We start from the raw sequence: 14,373 nt of genomic DNA on the forward strand, positions 1-14,373 counted from the left end.
ACACATACTTGTATTCGTGCATTCTACTGAAATCTACATTGATTTATATTTTTCGAGTTCGACACATAAAAATTAAAAATAATAATTAATATTTGAGTTTTTCGCCCGAAAGAAATTATTATTACTTAATTTTTTGTATCAAAAATAATAATTATTTTATGATTTTCATTTACTCGCTCAAAGATAATAATTGTTACTGACTTTTATTTTATCGCACGAAACAAATTATGTATTATTTCTTGATTTTAATTTTTACTATCAAAAACGAATATTTTATGATATTTATTTTTTCGCTCTATGATAATAATTATTATAGAGTTTAGTTTTATTTTTTCACTTAGGAATATTGGTCATTCAAAAAACGCAAAAGCTACACTAGCGTGATTTCGGACGCGTCCTTTTCAGAGGTAGCGACGTCCTAATATGTAAGAGCAACAAATCTAAAAATTTTCAGGTCTAAACTTCAGTTGATTGCGCCTGTACAGCCTGGAAAAATAACGGTCTTTAATAATTATTATATCTTAGCGAAAAAGTGAAGTCAAATAATAATCATTATATGTGACCGAACAAATGAAAATAAAATAATAATTTTTTCCGTTGGGTTTAAAAAAAAAACTGATAATAATGATTATTTTTAAGCAAAAAAAATTAAAATTAAAAATGTCTAATGATTTAAAGCCGATTTAAATTATTTTACTTATAATGATTACGGTAGCTCAGGAGAATAAAATATGTGTATGTATTGAATTATGTATGACGCTCTTCCAGTAAACAAGCGATATGTAAAACTTTCTGTACATAAACTGTTTTTATTTTAAAAATATTTTAATATTTTAAACGCTGGCCGCTAAAAATTCATTCAAACATCAAGTTGCTATTTATTTGTATGTATTTGTATGTAAATCTATAGGTAAGCATACATACATTGTTATACATATGCGTGCNTTATATATGTACGTATGTATAAAGTATGTAAATCTATAGGTAAGCATACATACATTGTTATACATATGCGTGCGTGTATACACTTTCACCACATATACTATGTGTATATTTAATAGTATGTACAAATCTTCGTGCATATGCATCTTTTTACAAATTAGTACAGTCTTACATATTATAATATATAATGCATTGTTTTTGAATGTCAAAAGCCGTTTGTTTACTCATATACATTTTGCATTTAACACAAACACATATAGATAAGTAATAGTTAATAATATAACAAAAAGTTTTCAGCTAGTCATTTAATTATTTAAAAACAAGAAGATGATTGCGACCTAAATAATTAAAGATGTTATAGTACAAAATATTTTTTTAACAACTTAAAAAAATTTTGTGTAATTTCTATTGGCTCGGAATAAATCAAATAATTATAGTTGCTTACGAAATACATTTTTATATTTATTAAAATATATCGTATAGTTTTGATTGAAATTTAACATAACTAATCTTTCTTCAATGTAAAATACTTGCTTTTCACACATGCAAAAGTACCTTAAAATATGAAAGCATATTTAATTGCAAATTCAGTTTGGCCATGGTTTTTTTTTCTGTATCAGAAATCAAGAACGAAATCTGTTTACCAATGTAGCAATAATAATTGATCCAATTACAATAGGGGTACTCTCAAAGTCTTGCAAAGCCCTTGCAACGCGCACAAATTGCACAGTTGAATCCGGATTTCCAATGGGACATCTTTGCAAATCGTGCACCGTGCAAGGGCTTTGCGCAACTACGAGAATACCCCTAATTTCCAATAATATCTTCTCTTGAATACCCCTGAAGGGTATTAAGTACTTACAACGTATTTTCTTATTAAAAACTAACTTCCAATTAATTTTATTGCAATTTTTCACGATTTTACGAGTTTTTCCCAAATTATATAAACAAAACTACAATCTTTTTTGCATCGTCTAAGGTTAGCCGATAACTAACAAACAAAAACAAACAACAAAAGTGCAACCCTTCATTGCAATAGAAAATTTTGAAGGCGAGGCGATAGAGCAGCGATGATTGGGCCACAAATGAAGGGGTTCGAATCAAAAGGATCTAAGTAGGTCTGACATTGTTTTAAGATAATTAAATTTAAAGTTGTTTACTTATTGTGAATTCTGGGTAAATTCATTTGAAATGATTCTTGTCTAAATGAATGCAGGTTAATTATCTGCATATTCAAAGAATGTTTACTTTCNGCAATAATAATTGATCCAATTACAATAGGGGTACTCTCAAAGTCTTGCAAAGCCCTTGCAACGCGCACAAATTGCACAGTTGAATCCGGATTTCCAATGGGACATCTTTGCAAATCGTGCACCGTGCAAGGGCTTTGCGCAACTACGAGAATACCCCTAATTTCCAATAATATCTTCTCTTGAATACTCCTGAAGGGTATTAAGTACTTACAACGTATTTTCTTATTAAAAACTAATTTCCAATTAATTTTATTGCAATTTTTCACGATTTTACGAGTTTTTCCCAAATTATATAAACAAAACTACAATCTTTTTTGCATCGTCTAAGGTTAGCCGATAACTAACAAACAAAAACAAACAACAAAAGTGCAACCCTTCATTGCAATAGAAAATTTTGAAGGCGAGGCGATAGAGCAGCGATGATTGGGCCACAAATGAAGGGGTTCGAATCAAAAGGATCTAAGTAGGTCTGACATTGTTTTAAGATAATTAAATTTAAAGTTGTTTACTTATTGTGAATTCTGGGTAAATTCATTTGAAATGATTCTTGTCTAAATGAATGCAGGTTAATTATCTGCATATTCAAAGAATGTTTACTTTCTGTCACCAAATAAATATTATATTTAACTATACAAATATGGGTATAACTTATATTTTCAACAAAGTCACTTAGACCCTTGTGATTCTAACCCCTTCAAATGTGCAGATACCCTTAGCATTCGTCCTGTCAATTGAACGTTGAAAGTTACGAATTTAGAAACGGCTCCAAAAACAACACTATGCAGCATTTAGGAGAACGCTACCCTAAGCAAATATAATTTTAATTTTGCAGTCCCGGCTAGTGAAGGAATTTCACAGCATGTTGAAGCAAAAAAACTCATTAAAGTAAATAGGTACACTGAGGAGAAAAAATATTAAAATCAAATTGAAACGTAATTGATCCTACTATAAACGTCAACGAAAGTACTTTTCAAATATTCAATTCAAATACGCTCATATTAAAATAACTGCGTTCGTTCTAAAAAAGCATCCGTGAAGTGAATAATAAAGACAAAAACGAAAAAAAAAACATATTTAATTTGCATGTTGCCTGCAGTGGAATTCGCATGAATGAGGCTGAGCGGAGCTTTTCGCATGGAGTCGGCTTCAGAGTTACCACAAAAGTTACCCTAAATGAAAAGCGGCTAAAAGTCACTTCAAAAGATTAGGGGAAAATTCATTTGTATTTAAATAGTTAACTTTTTGATCCACATCGGCTCGGTTTGGCTCCGCTACGGGGCTGGAACCAGAAGTACTCGACCTAATAAAAGAAACACACAAATTTTGGGGAAAAATATATTTATTTTTCAACATAATCTACTTTCAGCTCTATACACTTTTCCCAGCGATGGTCAATAAATTCGATACCCTTTTTATAATAAAAACTATCTTGCTCCTTAAAATAGCCATTAACTGCCGAAATCATTTCTTCATCGTTAGAAAATCTTTGACCACGGAGCCATTTGTTGAAGTTGGGGAACAGAAAATAGTGCGAAGGGGCTAAATCTGGCGAATAAAGTGCATGAGGTAGCAATGCAAGCATTAATGGTTTTTTGTCGAGTGTGAGCAAACGCGGCACCCATCTTGCACACAGCTTTCTCAGACCCAAAGTATAATCTATTTCAGCTTTTATATTGGATGGGCTGAGGCCTTCCAAATAAAAGTATTGTATCACATAAAGATTACCAATTTTCTCTGTTTTCACAAATTCACCAAGCATATACTAAACAACGTGGCGTCTTCAAACATGATACATATGCTTAATAGATTGTGTACGTTTTACCACAGTGATATTTTTCAAACCACTACCGCCATCTCTAGGTTAGGCCGGGTACTTTTGGGACCACCCCCGTATGTATGTACATAGCATCGCCTGGATAAACGATTGTCTTAACACGTTCGCTACCACACATGTCACATACATGTGTCAGCTGGATTTTCACGTAGGACCGCCGACACAAATGTGTGATAGCGGGTTGTTGGATACAGTATGGTCTATAGGAAGGTCTGGCACACGTTTGTGACAAGTGGTCTCGGGAATACAGCTACCTGTGAAGTATGAGGTTATGTTTATTTACAGTGCACGTGTGAAATTCTTTACCGTCTTTAAGAGAAAAAATATTAGCTTCATAGTGAAAAAAATACTAAGAGGACGGTAAGTACATATATTTAGGCTTGTTTGAACATAATAAATGTGAACCAAATGGCCAAGTTTTGAGCCATGTTTCAGAGCATTAAACGCCCAAAATAAGCCATAATGCTATTGTGTTTTCACCTAGATGTAATTTTATGCAAGCTTTGTGTTTCTGAATAAAACTGAGTTTGATAAAGTCCTGAAGTTTAGCCTATCACATAAATGTGACCCTTGTCCATACCGAAAAATTTCTCTATAGACTACCGTCATAAATATGTGTCAGGCGTAAAGCAATTATTTTTATTATGAATTTGAGTTTCTGAGATATCTAATGACAACCACTAGAAAAAAATCAATAAAATTCTAACTGCTCTGTAATGACGCACTGCTTAAATACGCTTGGTAGCGAACGTGTTAAGCGCGATTTTGGCGGTTTTTAGTTATAGATGCAGTATACATACTTTAAAATAAGAACTTTTAATTGGTGGATGCCTCCTTTAGTTTCCGAGATACGGACTAAAATTTGATGGATATTTATGTACAAATTGATTTAATAATACAGTCTTACTAAACAAATCAAGATCTTTGAAATAGTGTTATCCATTTTTGAATATGTCTTTTTAGTTTCCGAGATATTGAGTAAAAAGCATTGTTAATTTAGTACACATTTTTATCACATTTTGTCGTATAGTTATCATATGATACAAACTTGCTGCAAATTGTTGACAAATAACGTATACGACAAGGTTTACTAAAGAAAATCCTTCATACACTCAAAAAAAAATAAAAATTAATAATAAACAAAAATAAAATAATTTACAAATTTCGTAAACTATGTGATAATATTCTGCGAGATTTTGGAGAAAATCGAGCGTTCTCGTTTCTGAGAAATTGTATTTCAAACTTCAATCGCGATTTCCCACAACATGCCGAAAGTAATATACGAAAATCTTTTAGCCAGTCGTTTTAAAATCTGTGTGTTATAGAATTTCAAAGCTAAATCCCTACGTTGGCTCTAGGACGTTCTTATAAAGTCTATTAATTTAAAATTTATAATTTTTGTCTAAAAGTCATTTGAAATCGTTTTTGTTTTTTTAATTCGTAGGTCCGAACTAAATACACTCTTCGTATATATCTACATCCTTTAATAAATTTTATAATGCTCTTCCGAGTTTCTGAACATCTAGACTCTGACATGTCTGAAACTACTGTAACAAACGTACATTGTATTATGGTGAATGACTGAAAGCTGCATTTCCTAACAAATATACATAGGTTCAACTGTGAGCTGAGAAATGGCTAACAAGCTTTCTTATTTCCATAGGAAAAAAAAACTCTATATAAACCTTAACTGTGACCGTTCCATAGCTATAAAATGTAAAGAAATCTTCAAAAAGCTTCTTCCTCGGGGCAGCTTATGGTTGTGAGTGCTTTAAAAACTCGACTTGGGTACCCGTGAAGTGGCCACTCAATCCTCATTTAAAAATTTCCAGCTCTCACATTTTTCCCACTCTGCATTTTCTCCTTTTACTGCAGAGGAAATGCTGTCTTCGTATTGTTAAAATATGGAAAGATTTTCTAAACCACAGCGGTTGGAAGCTAGTCGCTTTTATATACACATACGTATGTACATATGTCTTCTAAGGCAAACGTTCAGCATTAAATATTATTAAAACATAATATTTATAAAGTTTTTTTTTAATTACATGACATCATTTTTCCGCTGACTAATTTCTAACCACTACTTTGACTTTTGTGAATGTTAAAATATTGTTTAAGTTTTACTATATATTGTATTGGCGTAAAGCGAGGCAAAACATATGACTTTCTTAAGCTTTTTTGAATTGTTAAGAAATTAAATTATTTATTTGATTAATTTTCTTAAATTTTTTACGACTATATTGAATTTTTTTCATTGAGAAAATGTAAAAATTTTTGTATTTTAGCTTGTTTAGTCGATGAAATGCAAAGCTTGGTGCATGAAAGATTAAGTAAAAATATTTGTTATTAAAAAAACATTGTTTCTATAATAAAATGTTACATTTATAATTTACAAAACTAACAATATTGGAAGTACGTAATTTATTATGAGCTTTGAGCACAAAATGTCATGCAATCTTTTTTACACATAGATATGCACATTTGCACATATGAAGGTATGCTTGAATCATTTTGTTTATTTTAAAATAAACTTAAATCCGCAATCATTAATAAATTCATACATTAAATATAAAGCATATTTTGCATTTTAATAGCTAATATGCATAAAACAAAATATTTAATTGCACTTTAAAGCGATATTACTAAAAATTCACATGTGGCTGATATACAAATGTATGTTTATAAATTACAAACATTAAAGTATCTTTTTTTTTTTTAATTTAAAAATCTATTATTGAGCAATGGTAAAATCATAGATGAGCACTTAGGATTTTTTATAAAAACTATACGCATTCATAGCAGTAGATTACACACTTGAACGAAATTTTCAAAATATTTTTTTCTTCCACAACTGCTTGCAAACATATATTGGAATGTTCCTTTATTGCATTTTATTTTGTATTTATAAATTAATTCATGTATGTACAGATGTATGGGTTTATGTACATACATACCTTAAAAATAAATTGGACTCAATGCGCTACCAAATGGTTGGATTTTGAAACTGGTACGGACTGCAAGGCTGGACTTTCATCCATACAAATATTTGATTTTTTCCGTACTTTAAGTAATGGTACTGTGTCGTAAGTATGTGTACATGTGTATGTACATATCATAAATGTTTTTTTTTTTTGGCTAAATTCGTTTATTTGTAGGTATGTATGTATATAGGGGGTACATATCGAGCCCTAACTGCCACAAAGATGTCAGTGACATTTTTTTCAAAATTTTCTTTTTGATGCAGAAGGGTTCCTCGAGCATCTAAATGCATTTTTTGCATCAAAATTAAATTTTTTAAAAAAGGTCGCTTATATCTTTTTGGCGGATAGGGCTCGATAAATACTCCGACCAACGCTGTACATTGATCCACAAACAAGACCTTCATAAATACATATCTTCGTTTAAAGTACAAAACCGCGTATCGTCATTCTGCAAAACCGCGTAACTGACATTTGCTGCCTAAAGTTGGATTTGCTCACACAAGCTCTTGGCTCAATCCTTATCCATTCATCATGAAATATACTAGCCAGAAATGCTTTACAAAAAAAGAGAACCATTTTGAAATATGAGTGTTTTTACTCTCTAGGGAATAATTTATGCAACCTCACATACGCGGCTTTGCATTTTGTTGATACGCGGTTTTGTACTTTAAACGACGATTTGTACTCGTATTTATGATATATGTAATTGTTTTAACAGCCTATCCAGCCCAATCATTTTATATACATACTATGTATGTATATTTTGGATAAACAAATTTTGCATGCATTTAAATATTAAAAAAAAAAAATAGTAAGCATATGTAATTGCTACATACATATACATACGTTCATATATTCATATATGTACATGCGTATATATTGCATAAAATGTTTCTATCTGTGTAAATATTTCATAAAATATTTATGTTTTAAACTACTAACATTATTAATTATATATAAGTAGCTCAAAATCATCTCATTCACGCATTTAGCATTCATTTTCTTTGCGTCGCACTGCTCTTACACACCGGCTCCCGCGTTGGCTGCACTACACATTCTCGCACAATAAATTCATTTCGCTGCTATTTGGTGGAGAAGGAGTCAATATTTTCTATTTGCATCCCCCTTTGCCGTCGAACCGATCAAACATTCTTTTTGCCGTTCTGTTTGTTCAGCATCGTTTGCAATTTGTGCAATTGACTTAGTAAATTTGCATTCGTATGCTCCAATGCGTCACAACGTTTGCGTTGCTCATTATTCTCATTGACGAGTATTTCGACGCGACGCTCTAGTTGATCCATGTACTCCTTCTTTTTGCGCCGACTCTCTTGTGCGGAAATCTGAAGGCGAAAGAATTTTATCATTGAATTAGTTGTGAATTTGTATGTATATGGAAAGCAAATATATTTTCCAATCTGCGTTTGTAATGACTATGTTTAGCTCAGAAGAAAATAAGACGGCTGTGACTAACCTTACGTCTCCAACATCTATAGATTCTGTTAAAAGAGCTGTGTTAAGACAGAAATGTCAGGTGGAGACCGCAAGTTTCCACTGTTAAACCATATCTGCCTTTGCGAATTTCTTACCATCGCTTACTTAACATCAGCCGTTTTGAAAGTGATATGCTAAGACAGCAAGTTGCCCACATGCGAGAACGGGACAAAGTTACAACAGAAATTTAACAGATGTCCAGACACATCTAGCAGAAGGTAAGCTTTGAATGCTCGAAAATATTTAAGTGATGTTATTGCTTCTATGAACTGTATGAAATATGAAATAGTATGCTACACAGTTCGACAAAGTTTTGAGCCTGGATTCCTCAAATAAACACATTAGAAAGACTTTCTCTGATTCTGAATCCGTTTATTCAATTCATCCAGTCCTGCTCGCTTATGAAAAAACTTTACTTCAGAAAAAATAAAAGTCGATAAATTTAAAAATTAACAGAAAAAGAAACAACAAAGATGCAAGAATAGCAACATTAGAAACACGCCTTTCCACCTTTCAGTCTTCAGGAAGTCGAGAAAGAAAGTATGTAGTTATGTACATATCGTCGTTTAAAGTACAAAACCGCGTAGCTGACTCCACATACGCGGTTTTGCACTTTAAACTTTAGTTTGATGGAGAATCTTTCCTGTGGAATGTATCAAACAATCGAGTTTTGAGGTTTTCAGCTGGGATATATCGCACATCTAGATCTAAAGTGCGATCAACTCAAAACAAATATTGGGCGATTTTTTTCCTTAAATCAATTCATATAACTTACGTCCAATTAATTGAGATATTATTTTCTTTATGATTTATATACATTAACTAAAAAACTACTCTTATACCGGTTTTTGTATTAATTGCGTTAAATCTGTACGATCCACAAGCAGTTAAATTTCCCTCTCTAAATGTTGAGTTAGCTCACGTTAGATCTAGGTGTGCGATATGTGCCCGAATTCTAAACAATGATCCCTGCAGGAAATGATTGATTAGGAATCCCGTTGATTTTTAATAATTTTTTTGGTGAATGCTTTTGCGGCTTTTTTTTTTATATAAGAAGTGCAATCTACGAAAAGTGGCGTTGATTGTTTGAAATTTTATTGCGTGCGGTGTTCCACATTTTATTTCATATTATTTAGTAGTATGAAAGTCATGCTTACATATATAAAAAAGTGCAAAAATTAGTCAGCAAAAAAAAAGAATACATATATATTAAAATTCAATGCAATCTTTAGCCACTTGAATCTTACATTCATGACTTTAAAACTGTATGGGCTATAAACCGGCATACCAAAAAATTTTGTAAACATTTAGATTAAAAAGTTCGAAATTTTGATAAAAACTTGTTGAAATTTCCAAACATTGAATCTTTGATTTACATGGTTTGAGCTAAAGTTGGACAATATTTTTATAGAAAAATAACAAAAAAAAGTTACCTTGAAAAACATTGTGAATATTTGAAAAAATCGACGCGTGAGCCACTATATGTGCATTAGACTGTGTCAAATAAATCGAACGTTTTGTTTCTTTCAGCCCTTTATGAAAATTTCGCACATGTGCCAACATTACAGCTCTCATCTCCATTTTTCCTTTAGTGCAGAATGATATATTGGAATGTACTCGTATGTAAGAAAACAAATTTTCTGAATAGAATATTATATAGTTTTTGTGCCGTACAGCTGTTGGGCCGGTCATCGCGGCCTGCATGTTTCCTCTTTCAAGGGCTCCGAGAGATTCAACTTTAATAGGCATTTGGTAAATTGTGCAATTGGTGAATAACACTGGTTTACAGCAAAAATGTTCAATGGATGCCACCAAAATATCTTGCAGAGAACTTATTTAATTTGCAAAAGCCGGAAAAAACCTTTTTGCTTGTAAATAAATTCAAAAATTTGCATGACTTACTTTCACTTGATTTGTTTGTAACAGAACAGGCTTTAGCACAACTGCAAGAATTTTACACAGAACCTATTAGTTTTTTAACTTTTCTCCAGTTAAATTTGATTTTTTGTTTTTCATAAAAAAAAAGTTGGAATGATTAAATAATTTGTAAGAAACTATCAGTCCTATCAGAAAGTGATGTATAGGCGGTTTATGGTTTTGTTAGCTTTCATTTGTCATTTTCAGTTTTGTTTTAAGCTGAATAACGGTAAATGGAAAATATCTCGAAAACGTATCCATACAATAAAAAATTAACTCGATTTTTGGAATCAGCGGGCGATTCTACATACAAGTTCGATAGTGGCGTCTGGGGAACAAAAACCAAATTAAAATTTGTGATCCAGTGTAATGCGTGGTCAGGGCGTATGAGTAATTTTTTAGACAACAAATGTTCCAATAGATTTTGAAAACGTACTATGACTTTAAATTAAATTAAAGGTCGTTTCAGTCGGAAAAAATCCACTGTCACGGTCTATTCTGCTCGTTAGCAGCAAATTTTATTGCCAGAACTTCTACCACTGGTAATAACCGCGATTCAAGGCAGCTACTAAGCAATACATTTTTGTTAGAATAGGTGGAATTACATATTTTATTTCATTAAGTTTCCCGCAGGATGTATATAGATTGTTACCAAGGCACTTAGAATTGCGGTTACAAGAGTGATGTTATTTTTTGGTAATAAAATTTTCCGGTGTAAAAATGTTCGGTAACAACCAGAATTGGCCTGCTAGAGTATGCATAACTGAGCCATAAGACTTCGATCAAAAGCGGTTAAAGTAAATATGTGTGGAATGCGATTGGAAAGATTTATAGAAAAATACCTTAACCTATTTTTATTTCTCGTCGAATTTAAAATCGAAACGAGCTTTCGTATATATGTGCTCTGTTTAGATCCGCTCGGTTTCACTAAAACCTGTTTATTTTTGTAGTGATGACCTACTTGCTGTGTATAACCGGTTTCGTAAATTTTATGTGAACAAAAATGATAAGGATACATCCTTAAGCATATATGTACATCCTTATTTAGGCATTTTCGGATTATATATTAAAGGAATTTTTCAATAGGATAAATGTGCCCGGAGATCTCGATTTTCGTACAGAGGAGCAACCGTTATCATACAACTCTCTTAATATCCTAAATTTCTTATATTCAGTCTAATATGTACATATTTATTGCCTGCCAGGGACTGACAGTCTTTGTTACTATTTCCCAGCATTTTATTTTGTCTCCTAGAATACGTACTCCTAAGGTACATGGTGAAAGCGAAGAAAAGTGCTGGTGTATCCAAATAGCGATATATATTAAACCGTTAGCACTTAAATGGGCAATTACATTTGGTGCAAATTTCTTCGTGGACTCTTTCACATTTTTTATAGAAAGCAAGATTGATTTTAAGAGACACTGCCATTTTGACAATGAAAACAACTAGCGGAAATAATCATAGTCGGTTGGAAAGCGTTTTTGGTATTAAATAAAAGCAATGTTTCGTTATTTGGGGCGAATGAACAAAAAAAGGGTATAATCCCTATCCCTTAGGGAGCTTACCTTATTTTTGATTTTTCTTCGGATTTTCTTGAGTGACTTTTCCTCAGCCTTGGTAAGTGGTAGCTTTTGCGGGATTGGATATCCTTCTGCTTGCAATGTGCGTTTCTCTTCTTCGGTTAGAATCAGCACGCCTGTGGAGCCTTTCTGTTCATTCCATAAAACAAAAACGGAATTGCTATATTTAGTATTGATTTCAAGATATAAATAATCAATTTTTTTTGCTCTACCGGCTGAGTGCTAATAAGCGGGGTGTGTATAGGCTGACGTGTGGAACCAGTAGTCCCACCTGCCGCATGTCGGCCGGCGACGTGCAGGGATGATGTCGATGACGATGCAGATGATGGCGATGAAGAGCTGCTGCTACTGGCACTACGGGGCACGTTCGCGGAATGTAGAGCAACGGGCGAAATTACTGCAGGGTTAGCCACAGATATAGAAACTGAAGTGTTGGGCGAAAGTGGCGATAGTATATGTTCCGGTGTTAAATTACCTTCAGAATCACCATCACTTGATGAGCAGGAGGGTGGCGTCAGCGGCAGACCATATTGACCGTTATGCTTCGCGGGAACATTAACACTACTAAAGCCGTTCTCGGACTTTATATTAAATTTAGGCATTAAAATATTTTGACCTTTGGTGGCGGCGCTGGCGTTCAAGGCGAGCTGTTGCGCTTTGAGTAGGCTCTGTGAGGCGGGAGTTAGCTGCAGGCAACCGTTCTAGGGTTAATGCGGAGTTTGGAAAATTTATTAATATTAAGCGTATTTAATCGAAGAACATTGATTGAGTACTGACCTTATGTTCAAAGACGAGATCGGAGTTAGTGCGCGCGGCCAAATGAGAGATTTTCGCCATTGCCATACATTCTGGCGAGTCTGGGCTGGGCGGGCAACTGGAATCTGGCGACATGGGCTCATCCTTTATGGCTGACTCATCGATCTCAATGTCTGAACAGATGTCGGGCGAGGAGCTGCCTTCGCGTACAGATGACGGCGTATGACAACTGCTCTGTTCAAAAACTGTGCTCACCGACGTTTGAGGTAGGTACTGTTGGAGGTGTGCCGGTGTGGCGACGGCGGGTTTACCCAGTGTAATGGTAGTTGTGTTGCTGCCGCCGAAAGTGGAGTTGCTGCTGTTGCTGGATGTGCCACTCGACGTTTCGGCGGTACGCAGGTTGAATGTCATCGGTGCGGTGGTATTGATTTTACTAAGGCTGGCATAGATGCCAGCGTTTGTGTAGCGTATGGGTAGCGCTGCAGCAGTTTGGCGGGTATTTGTGCTCGCAGTAAGGTTGTTGCTACCGGTTGCTGTGCTGGTGGCGACGTTAAACGTGCCAAATGATGCAGGTGTTGAGGCGGAGGCGGCGACTGTGGCAGTTGTGAGCAATGTATTTGCTCCCTTACTATTGCTTGTAGCGTGGTTGCTGGTTTCCACGGTGGACAATTCCATCGGTGTGACATCGCACTCCACAGATATGGCTAGACATTTGGGATCGACGCCGCTGGAAATGTCTACGTCATGCCGTAATCGTGCTGTGTTGCTGGTTGCGGTTTTTAGCGAAATTGCAGGATAGCATTCGTCTTCCATGTCTGCGTGAAGATGAAAAAGGAAAGTAAAAGAAGGAGGTGAGTTATCATTGAATCATAGCGGTTATGATGACTCAGTTTAATTACAAAGAGTATTTACTTTTGCCATAAAGGCAATGGACTTCGGCAGCTTGCTTATATTTTTTCTACAAAATACATAAAGTAATATTCAATATATACGAGGTCAAGCATTGAACTGCCTGTGGAAATTTTTGGACAGAAAATCATATCTGTATACTTTTGACAAAATAATTTCAGCATTTAAGAAGTAAAGGAACTCGTTAAATTGACTATTGACACTGGGTGATTGACTTATAATTTTTTGTTGCTAATTAAAAAAAATGCCTCTCCATAGGCGGAATAAGAAAAAATTGGAATATGCAATTTATAGCTCTATTCGTTGAGTAAGAATCATTTTCAAACCCATAAAGTACGTACATACATATGTACATATATTAAAAAAGTATAACAACAGGGATATGAGTAAAAGTGCCTATTTACTGAGAAGAAAATTCACCAATTTGAATTGCAATTTTAAAAAGTGTCGGTGGGAATTTCAAATTTTACATGTAAATTGTATGAATAAAATTTTATTTTCATTAAAAATGCTATAACAATTGAACCGGTAGAGACAAAAAGGCATATTCTTGTAGGGCATTAATTTCTCTAAAAAATATGTATATTCCTACGGGTTATGAAAGTCGAAAAAAGCAGAAATATGCAGGGGATTATTATTACAAATATTCATGCTAAATGAAAAAAAAACTTACACTAAAATGATAGAGAATGTGTAGAAAATGTTGAC

At 33.7% G+C, this 14,373-nt stretch overlaps 1 protein-coding gene across 4 annotated transcripts in view; it reads right to left on the bottom strand.

The window, feature by feature from the left end:
• Positions 1-7,888: 7,888 nt before the first annotated feature.
• CrebA (Cyclic-AMP response element binding protein A) overlaps positions 7,889-14,373 on the bottom strand; it is a 15,614-nt gene continuing 9,129 nt past the window's right edge. For 3 of the 4 annotated variants that reach the window (XM_017627178.1, XM_017627177.1, XM_017627176.1), the window contains 4 exons: positions 12,778-13,571; positions 12,213-12,701; positions 11,986-12,129; positions 7,889-8,350 (listed from right to left, as the gene is read on the bottom strand). In XM_017627178.1, coding sequence (XP_017482667.1) covers positions 8,153-8,350; positions 11,986-12,129; positions 12,213-12,701; positions 12,778-13,571 — 1,625 coding nt within the window. In that variant the 3' untranslated portion in view covers positions 7,889-8,152. The remainder of the gene's footprint in view (positions 8,351-11,985; positions 12,130-12,212; positions 12,702-12,777; positions 13,572-14,373) is intronic. The other variant, XM_017627179.1, reaches the window with a different exon arrangement.

The sequence above is a fragment of the Rhagoletis zephyria genome, unplaced genomic scaffold (genome assembly GCF_001687245.7).
Source record: "Rhagoletis zephyria isolate East Lansing unplaced genomic scaffold, Rhagoletis_zephyria_1.1 Rzeph_scaffold_05092, whole genome shotgun sequence".
Taxonomy (NCBI): Eukaryota; Metazoa; Arthropoda; class Insecta; order Diptera; family Tephritidae; genus Rhagoletis; species Rhagoletis zephyria.